Below are 20,204 nucleotides of genomic sequence, written 5' to 3' on the forward strand. Positions count from 1 at the left end.
AGAAGAAACTAAGAGTAGGATGGGAGAGCAAAAGTTATGAATAAAGAGGAACTATGAAAGAGAGAACAGTAATAGAATAAATCGAAGCTACATTAACAGTGGGTGGTGGGGCAAGTGATAGCAGAGTGAGTTTTGTTAACAATAAGAGAACTCAGAGTTAAGCACACACTTTGGGCTTTCTTTGCAGGCAGCGCATTCTAAATTTCCTTGGTTCCTGGCAACATTCCCATTTCTCGAGGTAACATAGGTTGGCCTGTACTTCCTGTAACTTAACAAGTATAATTAAGATGAACAGACTTCTGACATCAACATCTGCGGGATGTGTTCAAATTGTCAATATTTATCTGATCTGAAAAGACAATTAAGTTCATTCAGCTTTAGGAGACACTGCAAAACTGACTCCCAAAGTGTTTGTACCCAATTTACACCTGTTGCTCCACATCCCTGTCAACACGTGGTATTAAGTCTTTTTTATGCTTAAAGTCAAGGGGATGGCAGTATTTCACTGTTTTAAGTTTGCATTTCCCTGATGACTAATGGCATAGAGAACCTTTTCAAATGTTTATTACTCATTTAGATACCCTCTTTTGTGAAGTGCCAGTTCAAGTCTTTTGGCTTTTTTAAAGTTAAGCTGTGTAAACTTTTCTTACTGATTTGTAGGTGTAGTAGGGTGTAGTAGGGGTGCAGTCTTTTTGACATAAAATGTTGTCAAATTCTATCTCCTCAACTGGATACATAGTTAATACGATTACCTACCTAATGTCTTCTTTCTTCACTGTTCCATGTAACACTCTGATTCCTCTTTTACCATCTTGGTAAAAGACACTTTCCCAGATAAAAGAACGTGGCTAAAAACTCTGTAAACTACTGACATCTATTCCTTCTTCTCAAGATGATATACTTTTTATTAAGTAATTAGGCAACTATGGAAATACAAAGTGCAGATGTTGGCTCAGGTGAATTCAGATTTCAAAAATTGCAGGTGACAAAAACTAACAGTTTTTTAAAAAGCCCTTGACAGCTGAATTATTTTTATTCCAGAACACTAAGAATATTAAAGAGGATTGGTCCTTTGTTTTCTTCCTTGATTTCATCAACTTCAAAAGTGCTGGTAGTGTACAAAGCTATAATAATCAAAACAGCATGGTACTGGCATAAAAATAGACACATAGATCAATGGAACAGAATAGAGATCCCAGAAATAAATCTATGCCTATATGATCGTTTAATCTATGACAATGGAAGCAAGAACTTATATTGGGGTAAAGACAGTCTATTCAATAAATGGTGCTGGGAAAACTGGACACATGCAAAAAAATGAAGCTGGACCACCTCCTTACACCATATAACAAGAATAAATTCAAAATGGATTAAAGACTCAAATGTAAGATCTGAAACCATAAAAATTCCTAGAAGAAAACATAGGAAGAAAGTTTACAGACATTACCCAGAGTAAGATTTTTACTGATATATCCCCTCGGGCAAGGGAAGTAAGAGAAAAAATAAACATGTGGGATTACTTCAAACTAAGAAGTTTTTTCACAGCAGCAAAGGAACCCATCAATAAAACAAAAAGGGATCCTACTGAATGGGAGAAGAAATTTTCAATGATATATCTGATAAGGAGTTAATATCCAAAATTTATAAAAAAAACTCATTCAACTCAAATACAAAAAAGCAAACAACCCAATTAAAAAATGGGCAGAGGACACGAAGAGACATTTTTCTAAAAAGGACATACAGATGGCAAACAGACATATGAAAAAATGCTCAACCTCACTAATCATTAGAGAAATGCAAATAAAAACCACAATGAGATACTACTTCACCCCAGTCAAAATGGCCATCATCAATAAATCAACAAACAAGTACTGGCAAGGATGTGGAGAAAAGGGAACCCTCGTGCACTGCTGGTGAGATTGCAGATTGGTGCAGCCACTGTGGAAATCAGTATGGAGGTATCTCAAAAAACTGGAAATTGAACTACCTTATGACCCAGCTATTCCACTCCTAGGTATCTATCCAGAGAAATCCAGAACACTAATTCAAAAAAATTTATGCACCCCGATGTTTATCACAGCACTATACACAATAGCCAACACATGGAAACAACCAAAATGCCCATCAGTAGATGACTGGATTAAGAAACTGTGGTACATTTATACAATGGAGTATTACTCAGCCATAAAGAAGAATGAAATATTACCATTTGCAATGATATGGATGGATCTAGAGAACATTATGCTAAGTGAAATAAGTCAGACGGAGAAAGACAAATACCGTATGATCTCACTTATATGTGGAATCTACAGAATAGGATAAATGAACAAACTAATCAGAAACAGTCTCAGAGATACAGAGGAAAAACTGAGGGTTGCTAGATGGGAGCGGGGTGGGGATGAGGGAGAAGGTGAGAGGATTAGAAAGCAAAATCGGTAGCCACAAGATTGCCACGGGGATACGAAAGTCCGTTTGGGGAATATTATCAATAATGTCGTAAAGATTTTGTAGGGTGTCCAATGGACACTTGTCTTATTAGGGAGACCACTTCAGGGATCAGGGATGGTGTAGATGCCTGTTCACTGAGCTGTATACCTGAAGCTGAATAATAGTGTCAACTATAATTTAATATATATATTAAAGAAAAGGAGTACAGCATTAGGAATACAGACAGTGGAAATGTAACGGCTGTATGAGATATCAGAGAGCTGGTAGATTGGGGTAGGGGGTTATCACTTTGTGAGGGGGATAAATGATACATGTCTATTTATTACATTGTTTTGTACACCTGAAACTAAAAAAAAAAAAAAGTGCTGGTAGTGTTGTATTATCTACACGTAGGTGTTTTAAAATAAATATTAGCTATGTATGGATTACTGCAAGCAATTTAGCAGTTAACTGTCACTGTTAGGAACTAACCAAATTCCTGATCTTAAGGACAGAAACATGCAGAGACGTAGTGAAGTTTCTTTGCTGATTAATAAAGTTCAGTTGTGATTCCATGTACTTGGGTTTTTCAATCTGAGAAAACAGCAGAACCCTAATGACTCTGGCAGCTACTAGATTTGCACTTCCCTCAAAAATTAAGATCTTAAAGATAAAGGAGAAGTAAAATTTGATACCATCTTCTTCCCTCCATCACTGTGCTACGATTCAAATAGGTAAATGGAAAATTAGTTCTAATCCACTGATCCCATGAAATTACTTACATAAAGTACACACTAAAAATAGTTTAAAAAGTTGTATTTGTATTCTTAAGACTTTAATAATTAAATCAAATTCAAAATGCAAAGCTGTTTATATAAAAATCATTTATAAAGCAGACAAGTATAGAAAGAACCTCTAATCTCTGTTAAGAAAATTTTCAAGTATTATAGTTGATTAAAAATGGCAGAGATGGGGGGCTGCTTAGCTCTGTTGATTAGAGCGCGATGCTCGTAACAACAAGGTTGCCGGTTCGATCCCCTCATGGGCCACCGTGAGCTGCGCTGTCTACAACTAGATTGAAACAACTGCGTGACCTGGAGCTGATGGGTCCTGGAAAAACAAACTTTAAAAAAAAAAAAATGGGCAGAGATAGTATGACTTTACATGACCTTGATATTTAAAAAGTGCTAAGAAGTAATTGGTATATCTTGCCACCGTGCTATTATAAAATAGTCTGCTAATAAGGTTATGTCAAATTCAACACAAAAGAAATTAAGATGTCAAATAAGCAGAAACTGCTCCTCAAATTACAGGAAAAGCACCAAAATCAAGTTCATTCTGTGGAAGCATGGGAAAAAAGAATTTTATTATGGCAAATAGCAATACAATTTTTAAAACATCTTTAAAATAAGTGTTGTGTATCATTTAGGTGACTCAACCATGAGAAAATTTTTCTAAGAAACTTTTTCCACACCCCATTTTATTTCAAGTAAAATGTATAAGTTCCTTTCAAAAATTGTTTCCTACATAATTTCCTTTAGAGAGAGGAAACTCAGTTGAGAACAAATGTTTCTTCTGAAAGTGTTCAATGGAGCGTCACATATGAATTAGTGGGCCTTCACAAAGGATAAGGACAAATCCATAAATAATAAATTACAAAACAACTGCCTGTAAAGTACAGCAGGAAAATAGTCAATAACATTGTAATAACTATGTATGGTGTCTGGTGGATACTAGACTTATTGGGGGGATCATTTCATAATTATATAAATGTCTAACCACTGTGCTGTACACCTGACACTAATATTGAATGTCAACTGTAAAACTGTAATTAAAATTTTTTTTTAATTTAAAAAAATAAAGAATAAAATTAATAATTGCCTGGAGATTCCCACTACAAATAAATCAACATCTGTAAAATATACAATTTGGAGCCTTTCTCTGTAACTGTGAATTTTCCTATGACTCCTTATCTCTTGGATAATTTCCAAAATGTGGGGAAAGTCTGTGTGGTCCACGACCACCAAAATTTCAGGATCTAATACGGTTGCTCCCTTGTGGACATAAAGGAGTATTATAATTACCACAAACTTTGAGCCAACACTACTTAAGTTTTTCAACACAATTCCTAAATCTGCTGGTGTCAGGAGAGCTTTTCTGCTAGTTTTTTTTTCGTGTTTTTTTTTTTTGTTGTTGAGGGGTGAGGTGCGGGAATAAATGTCTTTCACGGCTGAAAAGAAACTGTGTTTAGTCAAAATCACATGTGTTCCAATTTTAGAAGATTCTAGAAAAAAATCCTATTAATTCTTTTAAATAACAGCATCAACAGATGATTTATATTTCCTTAAAACTATTAGTTTAATAATTAGTTAAAAATTTTTAAATTAATAAACGAATTTTCTGCTCTCTGAGCATAAAAGGCTCACAGAGGCCCCTTGATAAATACGTAGACACAACTTTACTAGAAAAATATTAGATAAATTCAAATAAAACACAACCACCTTAACTTTACATTCATACAGTTTTTAGTTTTTAAATAATTTTCACAACACTATCTCATTTGACCTCAAGACAACATGGGAGATGGCCAAGAGATGTAAAAATAAAACAAAACCCTGTCTTTAAAAATTATTTATTTAGTGTTGTCTTAAATCCTAAGGAGAAATGCAGCATGTGAATGGACTCCACACAATAAAGCGAGCACTTTATTTCAAAATAAAGTTACTGGTCTGGTATACATATGCCCCTTTCTGTATTTTAAAATAAAATAGTTTCTTCGAATTTAAGAATGCCACTGTCTAATGTCACATTGCATTATGCAATTTCTAATATACTGAGAAAATTTAAATCATAGAATCATCTTTTTAAAACTTTTCTTATAGTGAGCAAATTATTCTGGAATGAATACCAAGGAAGACAAAACAACAGAGGTAGACAGAGATTATAGAACCCTACATTGTATCTTTGTCAGCAACCAGTCGAACACCAACTATGAAGATTAAAAGAAAAAAAAATTTCAAAAATCACATATTTCCCTCATAAAATCTATTTTACAATACTGTAAATTATTTCAACTGGAAAATGTATGTGTCCAATGCTTTGCTGATTCCTACAAAGAAGTTGTATATCTGAGCCTTTAAGGAGCTTATGGCCTAAAATAGACACCACAAGTATGAAGAACATATGAAAAATATGAGACTATTGTGATTCAAGAAGCCCATGATTTAAGTTAACAAAATATATTTCACATAAATGCAAACTTACAGGATGTCAGAAGTGCTTACTGGCCAAAAGCTCTGGTTCTGAGGTCGGACAGATCTGGGTCTGAATGCTGGCTCCTTTACTAATTAGCAGTTTGACCTTGGACAAGTTACTTAACCTCTCTATGTCTCAATTTCCTAATGGGTAAAAATAGGATAATAATGTTAAACTCACAAGATTGTGAGAGTAAAATGAGACAATGTATATAAAGTGTTTATTACCTTTATCTGACACACATTAATACTCAAAAATGTTAGCTATCATTACCACCATCATCACCCTAACAAAGGCCCAATAGCAAGAAAAGGCAACAAAGTCCCATCTGATGACATCAGAAGAGATCCTTTCCAACCAACATAAGGACAGGTGGTATAATGAGCAAGTAATTGTGAAATGAATGAGTTGGAATGGTGGGAACCCAGGTCAACTTTGAAGTACAACACTCTTGGTTTATCATGACTGAGTTTTTTTGCTTGCTTGTTTGTATTGTTTTGTTTTGGGGTTTTTTTGGGGGGAGGCACACACATACTGCATACTGTCATCTTTCCTTTAAGAAACTTACCAATGTCACACAGCTATTAAGTAGTAGTGCCAGGATTCAATCCCACATTTGTTAGACCCCAGAATCCAGTGCTCAAACACTAACCAATACAATAAAATGCTCTTTTTAACAATCATATTTGTCTTGCATACGCATGGTAATAGAACTCAGATGATACAGTCTAACCTGCAAGAGGTGAGCTCATGGGAATTATTTTCAAACATTCAGAGTCTACCAAGAGAACAGAGAAAGCAGAACCAACATGAAATTGAATACTAAGTATCCATGAACTAAAGGTATAATAGTAAAGTCTCAGGCAAGTTACTTAATTTTCATGTAAACCTGTTTCATCTTCTGTAAACCAGTACTTCCCTCACCTCTCAGGATAGGAGGGAGAAAATGAAGCACATGAAATATACTCGTATAACACAATCAATGCTAGTACTTGGTGATCCTCAATAGACAGTAGAGCTCCTAGCATCATCACTATCGTGCTTTGACAATTTGACATTAATTTTGAATAGCAACACAACAATGCATGCTTAAATAGTAAAATTGCTAAATTCAGAAATGGTCTACATTCAATATTCTTTAGTGATACTGAAGAATGAATCAGAAAACATCTCCTTACTATCTCCCTATTTCTGGTCCATGGGAAAAAAAGTGAAAACTTAGGTGATTATGTTTGGTGATAGCATTCGAATTTTCTCCCTTCTATAAGTTAGTTTAATAACTCGATTTATTTTTAGAATTCATACGCAATTTAAATTTTCACTGATATGTTGCTTAATTGGCACATATCACATATTTTACATTAAAATTAAATAGTTAAGTATTAATAACAATTAACAATAATTCTTCCTTCCTTGTCAACGAATAAACAATCTCTAGAAATCAGAAAGGAAAAGTTTACAATATATCTGGAGCCATGCTATTCAATCTTTTTTCTAAGAACTTAAATTCACCAAAAATCTGTTATCTCAGCTTAAGTCACACTGCTTTGAAAGAGACCCAAAGATAGTATCTATCCATTGTTCAAAAATGCAAAGAAGTCAATGATACGGAAGAAACACATGCTTCATGTATACTTCTTCACTCAAAAAGAAAATACAGAATGGCAGAATGCAAATAATTTTGGTTCAGTTTTACTAAGAAAAACAAGCAAAATAAAATATGCTTAATTAAACAGAAAAAAACTAGGCCTATAATCTATATAAACTGATTAAGTCTTTAAAAGTCAGCTCAGTTACAAATATAGAAATTAGTTCTACTTAATAACATCTTTAATCATTAGTAAGAGGGCTGGCCCTCATTAAATTCACGATCTAGGCCACTCTCCTCATGTACACATTTAGCAACTCTAAATGAATGAAGAACTCTACATACAGAAACAACATTGTATAATTTAGTGAGTTTAGTTTTGACTCCAAGGCCTGTTCTATTTCCACTATGACATAAATGGGAAGATACATAAGACACTCTGGTAACCTTACTCATACCTTTATTATCTCGTGTATTCCTTACACACACTAAGAGGTGGATTATCACATATGTCATACACAGCAGAGGCTGCAGTGTCTGAATCCAGGTCAGCTTGGCTTCAAAACATTGAGATCCTGGAATTCTAGCTCTTCTCTATTAAGTAATAGAAAATTGTTTCTCATTTTTCTATTTTGAGACTCTTTTCCAAAGTAATAATACCAAGATAACTAGGATCAACAAAAAATTTTAAACCAATATAATACTAAAGCTAAAATAGGTACAAAAAGATAGGCACCACAGCTGGTGTTCTTTAGAATCAATCATCAGGCAATACAAGCTAACTCACAATCAATTATTAAGAATGTGCCTGTGGTATCGCAGGCCAGACTGGTTTTTCTTGATTTTTTTTTTTGTGTGTGTGTGTATGTGTGTTTTGTGCTTGTTAACTAAAACAGGTGTTTCAACTACAACTCTGTGAAACCCAAATGAACAAGTACAGACAAGTATGTGAACAAGTGCAAAGTTCTCTTGAAGTCACACTTAGGCGTGGCATGGTGAATTTATAACTTCCCCTATTCCTTGTTTTACCATGATATACTGAATTAGCTAATAATGCAGATTTATTAATGTCATGTACTTCTTTAGTCTACTTACCACTTATTCACAGCAGAAGTCAAAGACTAACTTTAAATTACAAGGAGATGGCTTATATACTCATATAAATAAGCCTTTCTAAAGGTTTAGTATTAGTTTCACATTCTCAAAAAATGATTTACAAATGTTTATACTAAAAATTTACCCAAATGGTTACAGATGACTACAGAAATTAACATTGAAGCTTTTAAATATTAGTTTTACAATCCAATGTTATTTAAAAAATTATTTCATCTAGATCATAAATGGCATTTATTATGAAGCAAATCCTAAATATGAAAATCAAGATGTTTTATAAGAAAGCACATATTTTACTTTAATTAACAATTAAAAATATCATAGCAAATTCCCTTATGCAACTCAAGTGTTAGACATAAAATTATTTCAAAAATTTACTTCTGTGGGGCTGGCCTGGTGGCTCAGGTGGTTGGAGCGCCGTGCTACTAATGCCCAGGTCACTGGTTCGATTCCCACATGGGCCAGTGAGCTGCGCCCTCTACAGCTAAGACTGTTTGTGAACAACGGCTCTCCCTGGAGCTGGGCTGCCATGAGCAGCCGGAGGTCAGGGTGACCTGCCTCAGGGCTGCTGTGTGCTGCCGTGGGCTACTGTGTGCTGCCATGAGCGGCCGGCAGCCAGTGTGAGCGGCTGGCAGCCAGTCTGATTGGCCGGCACCAGCGAAAGCTGTCATGAGCTGCTATGAGCGGCCGGCCGACTGACAACTGGCGACCGACTGCCTCAGCCGGGGGGAGCGCCAGGCTCCTAACACCAGCATGGGCCAGGGAACTGTGTCCTACACAACTAGACTGAGAAACGATGACTTGAACTGGAGTGGGGGGGGAGGCAAAAGAAGGGGGTGAAAAAATTTATTGCTGTGCTGCTTTAATCTTACCACCCAAAGAATGTTCAACTTTTTAGTAATACACATTATATCTCAAGATTTTTAAAAAATGGAGTCACCACCAGTCTCTTGCCTCGTCCTCCGTAGGTAGGTAAACACTGGAGACCCTACCTTGTGCTGTTCGATGGCATCTATCCACTGCTGTCTGTGATCTGGATCTTGAGCACGAAGATACCAAACGCTATCATTTACACTAATATCAAATCGACATTCATCAAAATCATGAGGCTATGGAGAAAAAAAAGCAGAAAATGAAAAGCAAAACTAATTATATTCTTAGATCTATAGGATCTATTCTTAGATTCTATATTATATTCTACAGCAAAAACATGAACGAACATACCCATTGTGGCTGGTGGGAGATTCTTGGTATTCTTTTGTTTTTGTACTCACATAACTTTTTTGAAGATGTCTCAGATAAAAGGCACAATAGGGGAATAGTTACCAAAAACTAAGTTTCATTCACTATTCCTACAAATGAGTTGACACATAAACTACAAACATATTTCAAAAAACAGAGTGACTATTTTTCATTAAATGCTTTTAGTTAGCTTAACTACTGCGAACAGCACTGAAAGCACAATAAAAGGGCTTTTTTCCTGCCTCCATTACTGAAAAGTAAATTCTCATCACGAAGTTTTATTTCATTAAATTTTTATAAACAAGATATTCTTATACTCCATCACAAAATAATGTTAACATTTCCTGCCAAGTATCTCAAATTAACTACAAGGCTTTTATATGTCTTTGAGAGTAACAGCTAGGAGAGCTTCCAATAAAAAGCAATGATAAAATGAACATTATATCAGACTTACATTAGACAGTAAACTGCCTGCATCAAAATGTAAACATTTAGTGAAATGTCAACTACATATGTGATTCAGTGTTTTACATTCTTCTTAAGAATGTATAAAACGAATATTTTATATCCTTGTTTTTTGCCCAATAAGTGAATTCAAATATGACAGCGTCACATCACATATTCATATGCTACTTCTACTTCCACCGGACAGCGTACAGAGAGTCAATTTCCTCTCCGGTGAACCATCTTAGTCTGAGAGGGGAGAGAATCCTGTCCGGTCAAAATAACAATAAACTTATTTGATGAAAAAAATCTATATATTGTATTTCCAGGGTTTATTGCATATTATCTCATGAGTTTATTTAGCAAAAATAATATATTATACAACTTTTTGTATTATATAGTAACCCCACAATGGTCTTTAGCCTATGAAACAATTTCTCTTTTAAGACAACAAACAAATCATGGTTCTGACTGGCTAAAGTATGCAAGTTAAACATTTTCTGAATCACTATGTGCTGGGCATCATAGTTAGGACTATGGTGGGAGGTAGAATGTGTTAGAATGAAGCAAAAGGAAAAAACAAGACAATGCATACCCTGCTTCAGTAATTAGGAACACAGAAATACATAAAAGATAACACTCAATACTCATAAATACAATAATGACTATAAATTTAACTGAATGACAAATATTCAGAAATCTTAAGAATGGAGTCCGGTCATTGAGAGAAGCTTCTTGGAGGAAGGGAAGTATATATACTATATGAAGAACCAAGTAAATAATTTAACTCATTAGTTTACTGTTCTAAAGAGTCCAGAGATTAACGTTTTACTTCACAGTCTGAATGTTTTACATTTTGTATTCTGTTCATTATCCTCATTAAAGCTTTAGAAAATAAAAGTTAATACATATAGTTCAAATTTTACTAATTTCTACAGCAAACATTTTCCCAGCTTTGACATCTTCAGAATTTCCTCACCATTTTTTCAGGGTCTGATGCCACATTTAAAACATTCCTGAAAACGGGAAACTGACACTAAGGTTCCTTTGGATATCAGTGCCTTAAAGCCTGCAATCAACAGAAATAAACCTTGCCAAATTACTAAATCTTCCAAATAGATAAATTATTATCTCTTCGCACTATGTTTCCAAGTTTGGAAATGTGGAGAACTTCAAGCTTTTAACAGATAGTTACCTTGTTTCCCCGAAAATAAAACTGGTCTTATATTAAGTTTTTGTCCAAAAGACGCATTAGGGCTTATGTTCAGGGGATGTCATCCTGAAAAATCATGCGAGGGCTTATTTTCCAGTTAGGTCTTATTTTCGGGGAAACACGGTATACACATAGGAATGGAATAAAAAGATAAGTCTGGAAAGCGGGAATTAAAGAATTAAAAATTTAACTTGAATGTCACACATTTATATGAGATGCAATATCTCAATATCTACTTGCAGAGATGGAGTTGGCAGAAAAAGTACGCAAGATAGCCATTTCTACCATCAACAATCTGAGGGGCAGGTGACACAAAAGAGGGATGCACTAATTATCAGGTGATACAGTCTGTGAACAACACAGAAGCCTTGATTTCCAAAAGTGAAAAAGTAAGGGAAGCTAAGTCTACAGGGTAATGAAACTGACAGATTTGTTAAGAGGATGTGTTAAGAGAATAAACTGAAGTCTAGATAACAAACCTCACATCGCATCTCAACACACACACACACACACATAATAGATTGCTTCATTCAAACATAACTGATCCTGCCTGTATTTTGAACTTGATATTTTGTTCATTGTAGATATTTTGTCCATTATGCATTACATTAAACATACAAAAAACAAAAGCCTGCATTAAAATACCATTTATCTTGACTACTGAGTTTTTTGATGCTCTCCTAAATTTTATAACTGAGGTTAGTCCCTCATTGGTCTTACCCTAGTCCTAAGTCCTGACAGACAACTATCAGAAAGAAACAAACATGGGATTAAGGCCAAAATTAGATGAAAAACTTAACAGAGGTGGTAGGTGTGGCAGACAACATGACCTAACTTCAGTAAAATGGAAAAAAAAAAAAAGACTAAAACATTTAAAGAGGAGATAAAGTAACAAGTGATGAAAAGTAAGCTAACAGAGCTAAGAAAAAAGGAACAGATTTTAAACCACATCACAAGCAACAATAAAGCAAACAAGGCTAAAAGGGGGATGGTGAACAGACTTTAGAAAAATACAAAGTGAGAGAAATATAATAATGAATAGACAAAGGAGATCAAGCAAATGCTATAATTGGTGTTTTGAAAGATGAGAATGTAGCAAATATAACAAAAAATATTCAATGATATTACCTTTTAATACAATATTCAAGTTACAGATCAGAAAGACATACTACACACAAGAAAAACAGACACAGAAAGATTAATATGAAGACTTATTTTGTGAAGTTAATTAATTTAAGAATGAAGAAAATGCTACAGAAGAATGTTTCTCAAGATTTTTGCAGTATATGCTCCCCACCCCCAACCCCCGCAAAATAATTTCCCCTTAGTGAGAGAAATTAAATACTAAGGAATAAGACTTTGCCCAGATTTTTCTTGGAGGATGATAAACTACTGTAGTATCTAAGATTATTTCACTCTCTCAAGTACTAAGTATGACCCCCACTAAGAATGCATCCTCTAGAAGAAAATCAATTACAGAAAGGAAAATACAAAAGAAAAATATGTAAGTGAGCCTCGTACTTTATTTATGTCAACATTCATTGTCGGTGATAAAAAAAAAGCGTCAAAAGGTGAAATGGCACTTATATTCACTGTCATGGTCTGTCTTAGAGGTGCTATAACAAAAATACCATAGACTGACTGTATAGCCTAACAACAGAAATTTCTCACAGTTCTGGGTGCTGCTAGTCTAAGATCAGGCTGTCAGCATGGGAGGGTGCTTGGTGAGGGACCTCTTCCTAGTTTGCAGATGGCTGTCTTCTAGCTGTGTCCTCATGGAAAAGAGAGAGCTCTTTGGTCTCTACACCCCTTCTTAAGGGCACTAATTACATCACCGGGGCTCCACTCTCATGACCTCATCTAAACCCAAAAACCTCCCGGAGGCTCTACCTCCAAATACCATCACAATGAGAATGAAGGCTTCAACATATGAATTTTGGGAGGACACAAACATTCATTCCATAGCATCCACTATCTATCAAAATAACCTCATAGGAACACAAGAGGCATAAATCCATAAAGAAAAAAAAAAAAAAGTTTTTCATTTAAAAGTGGAATATGGTAACAGACTTAGCAGGCCTGAGAAAGTTGAAAATTGAACATCTACAAGGTAAAAGAAGACAAAAGAATCAAGTCAATTTGTAAGCAAAGCTAGAAAAGCAAAGGAATTGAAGGTACCAGGTAGCTCTAAAGGTGAAAGCATAGGTGGAGCTGAAAACAGAATTGATCAAGACCCCTGGATACCACTTGGCCACCCGAAGCATCTAGACTACTCACCCACTACTGCGCAGTCACATTAGAGGCCCCACTCCCACCCCTGAGAGAGGAGCTATCAGACAGGTTTTAAGTAGGGACATTCCTCCACAGTCGGGCTTGGGGGAGGAGAAAAATAAAGAAAGGTGTTAAGGGTTTCTTTTCCCTACCTGACTCCCACAAGGCTAGCACCCATATTTGCTCTTTCTATCCCCCTCTGCCTGTATGAAGATTCTTCTATGGGAAAATTAAGTAATCCAAGAGAAAAGACATATATAGTAAATACCATAGTTAAGGGTTTCACACCCAAGCACTTAATCCGTATGACAAGTTCTAAACCATGAAGGTAAAGAAACATTTACCTTTCAGAACAGGAAGATATGCTTCATCAAAATGAGGGAGTAACCAAGAGAGTAAGAGGCAACTGAGATTCAGGAAAAGAAGCAGCAAAGGGACTTCCCGGGAAGACAATAAGGAAAATGCCAGCAGGAGAGTTGAGAAGACCCAAAAGTCTAGATTAGAATAGTATGACAGTATGCTTTAGAAGTGATTTCTCTAGAGGGGGAAATAGTAGAAAGAAAAGACTATCTAAAAGGTTAAATTCAGAGGACAGGGCTTAAGAAGACTTAGCTAGAACTTCAAAGAAAGCCAATCAAATTTTTAATGAATTTTATTGAGGTATTATTAATGTACAATAAACTTTATTTTAGAGTACAATTCAATCATTTTTTTACTTGTATACAATCCATTAAATCACCGCCACAATCAAGATGGAAATGTTTTCATTTCCCTGACCCCCTACAGATTCCAATGCTCATCTGCTGAATATCTTCCCTCTGCTACCAGCTTCCAGAACCAAGGATCTGCTTTCTTTCACTATATACTAGTTTGCATTTTTAAATAAATTTATGTAAATAGAATCAGTATAGACTCTTTTGTGCCTCACTGCTTTTACTCAGTATAATAATTTTGAAATTCATCCTTTTTTTTTTGTCTTAGCAGTAATTCATTAATACTGAGTACAATTTAAGTATACATATAGTGTATAACATATTTTGCTTATTTATTCACCTATTGATTGCCAATTTTTTCCTTTCGCTATTCTGAATAAATGTGTTGTGAAAATTCATGTCTCTGTATGGACAAATATCTTTGTATCTCTTGACCTAGGAGTGAGATGGCAGACTCATAGTGTAGGCAAACATTTAACTTGAAGGAACTGCCAAAGTAATTGTATCATTTTACATTCTCACCAGCAGTTTATCCTTCACCACACAATCCAAAATTTCAACCTCTACCTCTCCTCCCACCTCTTCACACGTATTTCCCATTCCACTTAGTTGCTGGAGGTCGAGGTGGGAAGAAACTAGATCAAAGTTAGTTAGGTAATCAACATGATGGGCTGTTGGGTATACCAAAAATGTAAATCCTGGAATACTGAAACATATCTGCTGGTCAGGGCATTCCCAACCCTAAATAACACTGGAGACAGTAAAAAATACTTTGATTTTCCTTTTTCTATATTAGGGGCATAATACTCCTCCTCAGAGGCAAAACTGATGCACTGCATTGCCCCAATTATGAAGTATGAACACCATATCCAAAAATCAGGGGGAAAAATACTTCCCAGTCAGTAAACAAACAAACAAATCCAGAATCACCATACCTAGCTCTAAGTTCCCCAAATAAACAGAAGCCTTTCCTATAATTTATTGTTTCCCGAAAAGCTTTACCCTTGATGTCTGCAAAGGTTATATATGAAGATATGTGATGACCTTAGCAGATATAATATTTAAAAAACCCTACTGTTTTTTCCAATACGAATAGACTAGCGATAAACTCTACAGTCTTATTTCCCCCTTTTGCATATCTATACTATTTTTAATAGGGGAGCCAGTTCTTCTAAAGTGTGTATTCCCTTGCAAACCTTTGCAAGCAAACTTCTAAATGCTCTGATCTCTGAGACTTCCTTTCATACTGCTTACTGGCTCTCCCCTTACTTAGCTTGCTCTTGGCTATTATCTCAAAGGTACAAATGGGGCTGAAAACAGGGCAAGTTGAAAGTCTATATATGATACAGCAATAGTTATTTTTTAGAAAAAATATAGTACAATTATTTTAAGTTTTCTACTCTCTTCAGTTGTGTTTCCATGAAACTACATCTTATTCAACCTGAACTGTGGTACTACCAAAATCTCTAGTATATTCTTTAAAAATTTTAAGGTTATTTCTAAAAATTTATGAGGTTTTCTGATTGCCTTTTTGGTTAACCCATATCCTGATCATACTGATACATAGTGCAGATAAATTCATAGAAGATCATTTTAATAAGATAAAGGTCTAATACGATATCTACTACCACCACCACCCCCCAAATCGAATAGGATACCTACTCCATGGAACATTATACAACTATTTTAATAAAGTTAGTGTATGAAAAAAAGTACAGAAAAGATGAACAGTAACTACTTTTAAATTGTATGATTAGAGCTAATTGCCTTCATTTGCTTACCTATACATTTTCTATAAATCACATGTAATACTTTTGTTAAATGACAAAAAGTTTGTTTTGAAAATACATAGACCTTGTAGTTAAATATGTAGACTAAATACACTCACATCTACTTAACTCACCAAACCCCATTTAAATGATAAGGCATTAAACTAGGACAAAGAAATAAGCAAAAGAGGACAGCAAGAGAGATTGCGATCAAATTTTAGAAGATGGAAAAAAGATTAGCAAATTGGTATTTCATAGGCTACTAGGGAAACCTAAGCGTGCAGCAGGGGGAGGACAGGCTAGGTAGCAAGCTTATTTGTGCAAAGAGTCACAGAAAGAATAAAATAATGAGAAATCGTAATTTGAAGCTCCATACAGGATTGATTAAAAGAAAGAAACATTTAGTCTGCCTAGATATCATCCCTAAAAACAGCCAAATTATCTATCCTTCTAGCAGAAGACTACAGGTTTTTCTATTTGGTTTTTTGAACTAAAGGAATCCCTAAACTAAGGGCTATAAAGGAAAGCTGAAGGGTACAATATTTAAGACAGAAGATTGAGGTAAAGTCTATAGAGTAGTAAGACTCCCATACCCACCCCAATCTGACACCATTCCCTACCCAAAGCAACCAAGGCACCTCAGGGAAATGGCTGATTCCAGGGCCAGGGCAGGTAAGGTATATGATGAACCAGGAAAATCTTGAGTAAAAAGTAAGGAAGTACTTTGGGGACTTGGGGGTTGGGGGTCATGGCAGCATGTCAAAAGAACTAGGGAACCAGCTTGAAGAGACTTCCATTAGCCAAATTCAGGACAATTTGATCATCAAAAAACATAAGTACAATAATGGATTATAATCCATTGAATAAATATGAATCCATTCTGTTAACAAATGGGACAAAAAGAAAGGGTTGTTTTTTGTTGTTGCTGTTTTTTAACAGTAGAATGCTGATTAATGAATGTGGAAGGAGTTTGTAGAGTTGAAAAATCACCATTTTGCCAACCGTTACAGAAAAGATTGGGTGGAGCAGGCAATATAAATGGTTGCTAAATCAAAAGGCCCTTTTCGTGGACCTCCAGATTTTTACTCAATTGCCTCCTCTATTATCTTCTCTCCAGAGGCTAAGATGCATCCCAACACATCCAAAAGTGATCTTCTGATTTGCCACCAAACCTCTCCTCTTGCAGGCTTCCAAATGTCTGTAAACGGTAACTACCAGTTGCTTAGACCTGAAATCATCTGACTCCTCATTTTTCTCACACCCTGTAAGGACTCCATCGGCAAACCTGCAAATCTTGTCAGCTCTACCTTCAAAATAAATCTGAATCTAATCACTTCTCATCATCTCCACCACTGCACTCTGGTCCAAACCACTATCATCTCTCATCTGGATTATTTGCAATAGCCCTCTAAGGCTGCCTGATTCTCTTTCCCTACTTTGATCCCTGACTCCTACAATCTATTCTTAACACAACAGCCAAAAGTGATCTCGTTACCACACAAGAGGTCTTAGGAACAAGCTCAAGCCTCCAACTTCCCATCTCACTCAGCATAAAAGCCAAAGTCCTTAAAATGACCCACAAGGTTCTGTACAATTAGGCCCCACAACCTGTCTGCCTTCTTTTTCTACTACTCTTCAACTTGTCTACTCCACTCCAACCACACAGATATCCTTAGATTTCCTTCAATCAGTCCAGGCTTTACAACTGCTGCTCCTTCTAATCCACTCACCTCTTCCCTGATTCCTTTTCCTCCTTGAGATTTCTACTCAAATACTCCATTTTACCCATTATATCCCCCCACGACACACACATTTTTACATCTCTGAAATAAGGATGTGACTTACATATAATATTATCTAGAATTGGCAATGTGACATATAAAATAATAGTGAATCTTACATTTGGTGGGATCAAACTCATTAACATATGGTACTACTTTGCCAAAGAAACCTCCCAGATCACCCTGTAATGAGATGATAAAACAACAAAACCTATTTAATAAAAACACAAAAATGTGTTTGTTTAAGCAAACAAAACCTGAGAACAGATTCTTAGACAAGGCAGTCTGAATAACTTCATGGCCCTCAATTGGACGTTGTCCTCAACCCTCTTTTTTTGTTTGTAAACCTAACTTGCAGAGCTTTAGGAAAATATATAATAAAACAAATCATAAGTATTCATTATTAGTTTCAACTTTTTTTTCATTTAACATGAAAAAAGACATGATGTACCCTCTGGGTAATTTATCTCTTATTTTTATCTCAATTTTGGGAATTTATGAATAAACAAAACCCTGCTTTCAATTTTTTACTTTTAAACAAAGCCTGCAGCAGGATCCAGGCAGGCCCCAATTTCTTAATTTTCTTTTCTTTTTTTTTTTTATTAGTCCAATTTCTTAATTTTCAATGTATTTTAACATCTAACCTTGTGCTGTCCAATATAGCAGTCATTAACCATGTGTGGCTAGTTTGAACTGAGATGTACTATAAGTATAAAATACTCACCGGAGTTTTTTGTTTTTTAAGATTTTATTGGGGAAGGGGAACAGGACTTTATTGGGGAACAGCGTGTATTTCCAGGACTTTATTGGGGAAGTGTGTTTTGCCCAGGACCCATCAGCTCCAAGTCAAGTTGTTGTCCTTTCAATCTTAGTTGTGGAGGGTGCAGCTCAGCTCCAAGACCAGTTGCCATTGTTCAACCTTAGTTGCAGGGGGTGCAGCCCACCACCCCTTGCGGGAGTCAAAGTGGAACCTTGTGGTTGACAGCACGCCCTCCAACTAACTGAGTCATCCAGCCGCCCAGGAGCTCTGTGGCAGCTCAGCGGCAGCTAGTTGTCTTCATTCTAGTTGTGGAGCGCGCAGCCCACTGGCCCATGTGGGAATTGAACTGGCAGCCCTGTTGCCCAGAGCTCACGCTCTAACCAACTGAGCCAAGCGTCCGCCCTGTCACTGGATTTTGAAGACTTGGTACAAAACAAAAAATGTTACTATCTTAGTAATAATTTTTATGACTATATCTTAGGATGTAACTATCTCAGTAATAATTTTTATGACTATATCTTAGGATGACATAAAACATTTTGCTGGATATTTTGTGTTAAAATTAATTCACTTGTCTTTTTTAATGCGGCAACTAGAAAATTTTTTATTACATATGTGGCTTGCATTTGTGACTCATTATATTTCTACTGAACAATTATAATCTAAATCATCCATTCATTTATTTATCTATCCATGTAAGCAACCAACCAGTTACATATTTATGAATACCTGTGATTTACCAAGCACTATTCAAGTTACCGAGGATACAGTGGTGGGGAGGAACTGGCATGGTCCTTAACTTTGCAGAGATCACATTAACCAAATCATCACACAAGAAATGTAAAACTTCAACTGTAACAAGCCATAGTTACGAAAGGTACACCATGTTCAAAAAGTCTATAATAAAAGGAAGTAACCTAGTCAGGGGAGGCTTCCAACGAAGTAATACCTTAACCAAGAGAGGAAGCATGAAATGAACAAAGGAGGAAAGAAAGGAAGAACATTCCAGACAGCAAAAAAAAAAAAAAAAAAAAAAAAGCACACGTAAAGATCTATGGCAGGAAAGTACAAGTCTAGGTAAGACACTGAAAGAAGTATTCCATGACTGGAGGTGACACCATGAGAGGGAGTCTGCTGAGAGATGAGGTTTAGGAAGAAGGCAGACCATACAAAACCTTATAACCCGGGAGAGCCTGAGGCATGGAAGAGAGACAATAGTATAATGCATTCTTTTTTTTCACGGGACCTGAAATACTTCATTTCATTTTAGAAATTTAGATAATAATTTTTTCATCTCAAATTACTTGAAGACATCAATAATAAATTCAAATCAAACAAAATTCTAATGCTAGAAAAGTGTTCTGTGTGGTCCTGCGTAATGCAAAGGGATTCACGTAAGCCTGTGCAAACCTCATGAAACTTTTGGTCTCCTCAGAACAATGTTTTCAAAAGTACAAAACAAAATACTTAAGGTTATAATGGAAAACAATTATACAAAATTCATAATAAAAAATTTTAAATTAAGATATAGTAATACATGTATTAATTTATAGTATTAACAAATTAATATCTACTAGCAGGTAGCGGTATTTTGAGCTATCTGCAATATATGTAATGCCATATAATTA

General features: G+C 35.5%; 1 protein-coding gene across 2 annotated transcripts in view; it reads right to left on the reverse strand.

The window, feature by feature from the left end:
- The window catches only part of CERT1 (ceramide transporter 1), a 92,659-nt gene that overhangs the window by 54,602 nt on the left and 17,853 nt on the right, over nucleotides 1–20,204 (reverse strand). For both annotated transcript variants that reach the window (XM_033110050.1, XM_033110051.1), the window contains one exon: nucleotides 9,376–9,492. In XM_033110050.1, coding sequence (XP_032965941.1) covers nucleotides 9,376–9,492 — 117 coding nt within the window. The remainder of the gene's footprint in view (nucleotides 1–9,375; nucleotides 9,493–20,204) is intronic.

This window comes from Rhinolophus ferrumequinum, chromosome 7 (genome assembly GCF_004115265.2).
Source record: "Rhinolophus ferrumequinum isolate MPI-CBG mRhiFer1 chromosome 7, mRhiFer1_v1.p, whole genome shotgun sequence".
NCBI classification, from domain to species: domain Eukaryota; kingdom Metazoa; phylum Chordata; class Mammalia; order Chiroptera; family Rhinolophidae; genus Rhinolophus; species Rhinolophus ferrumequinum.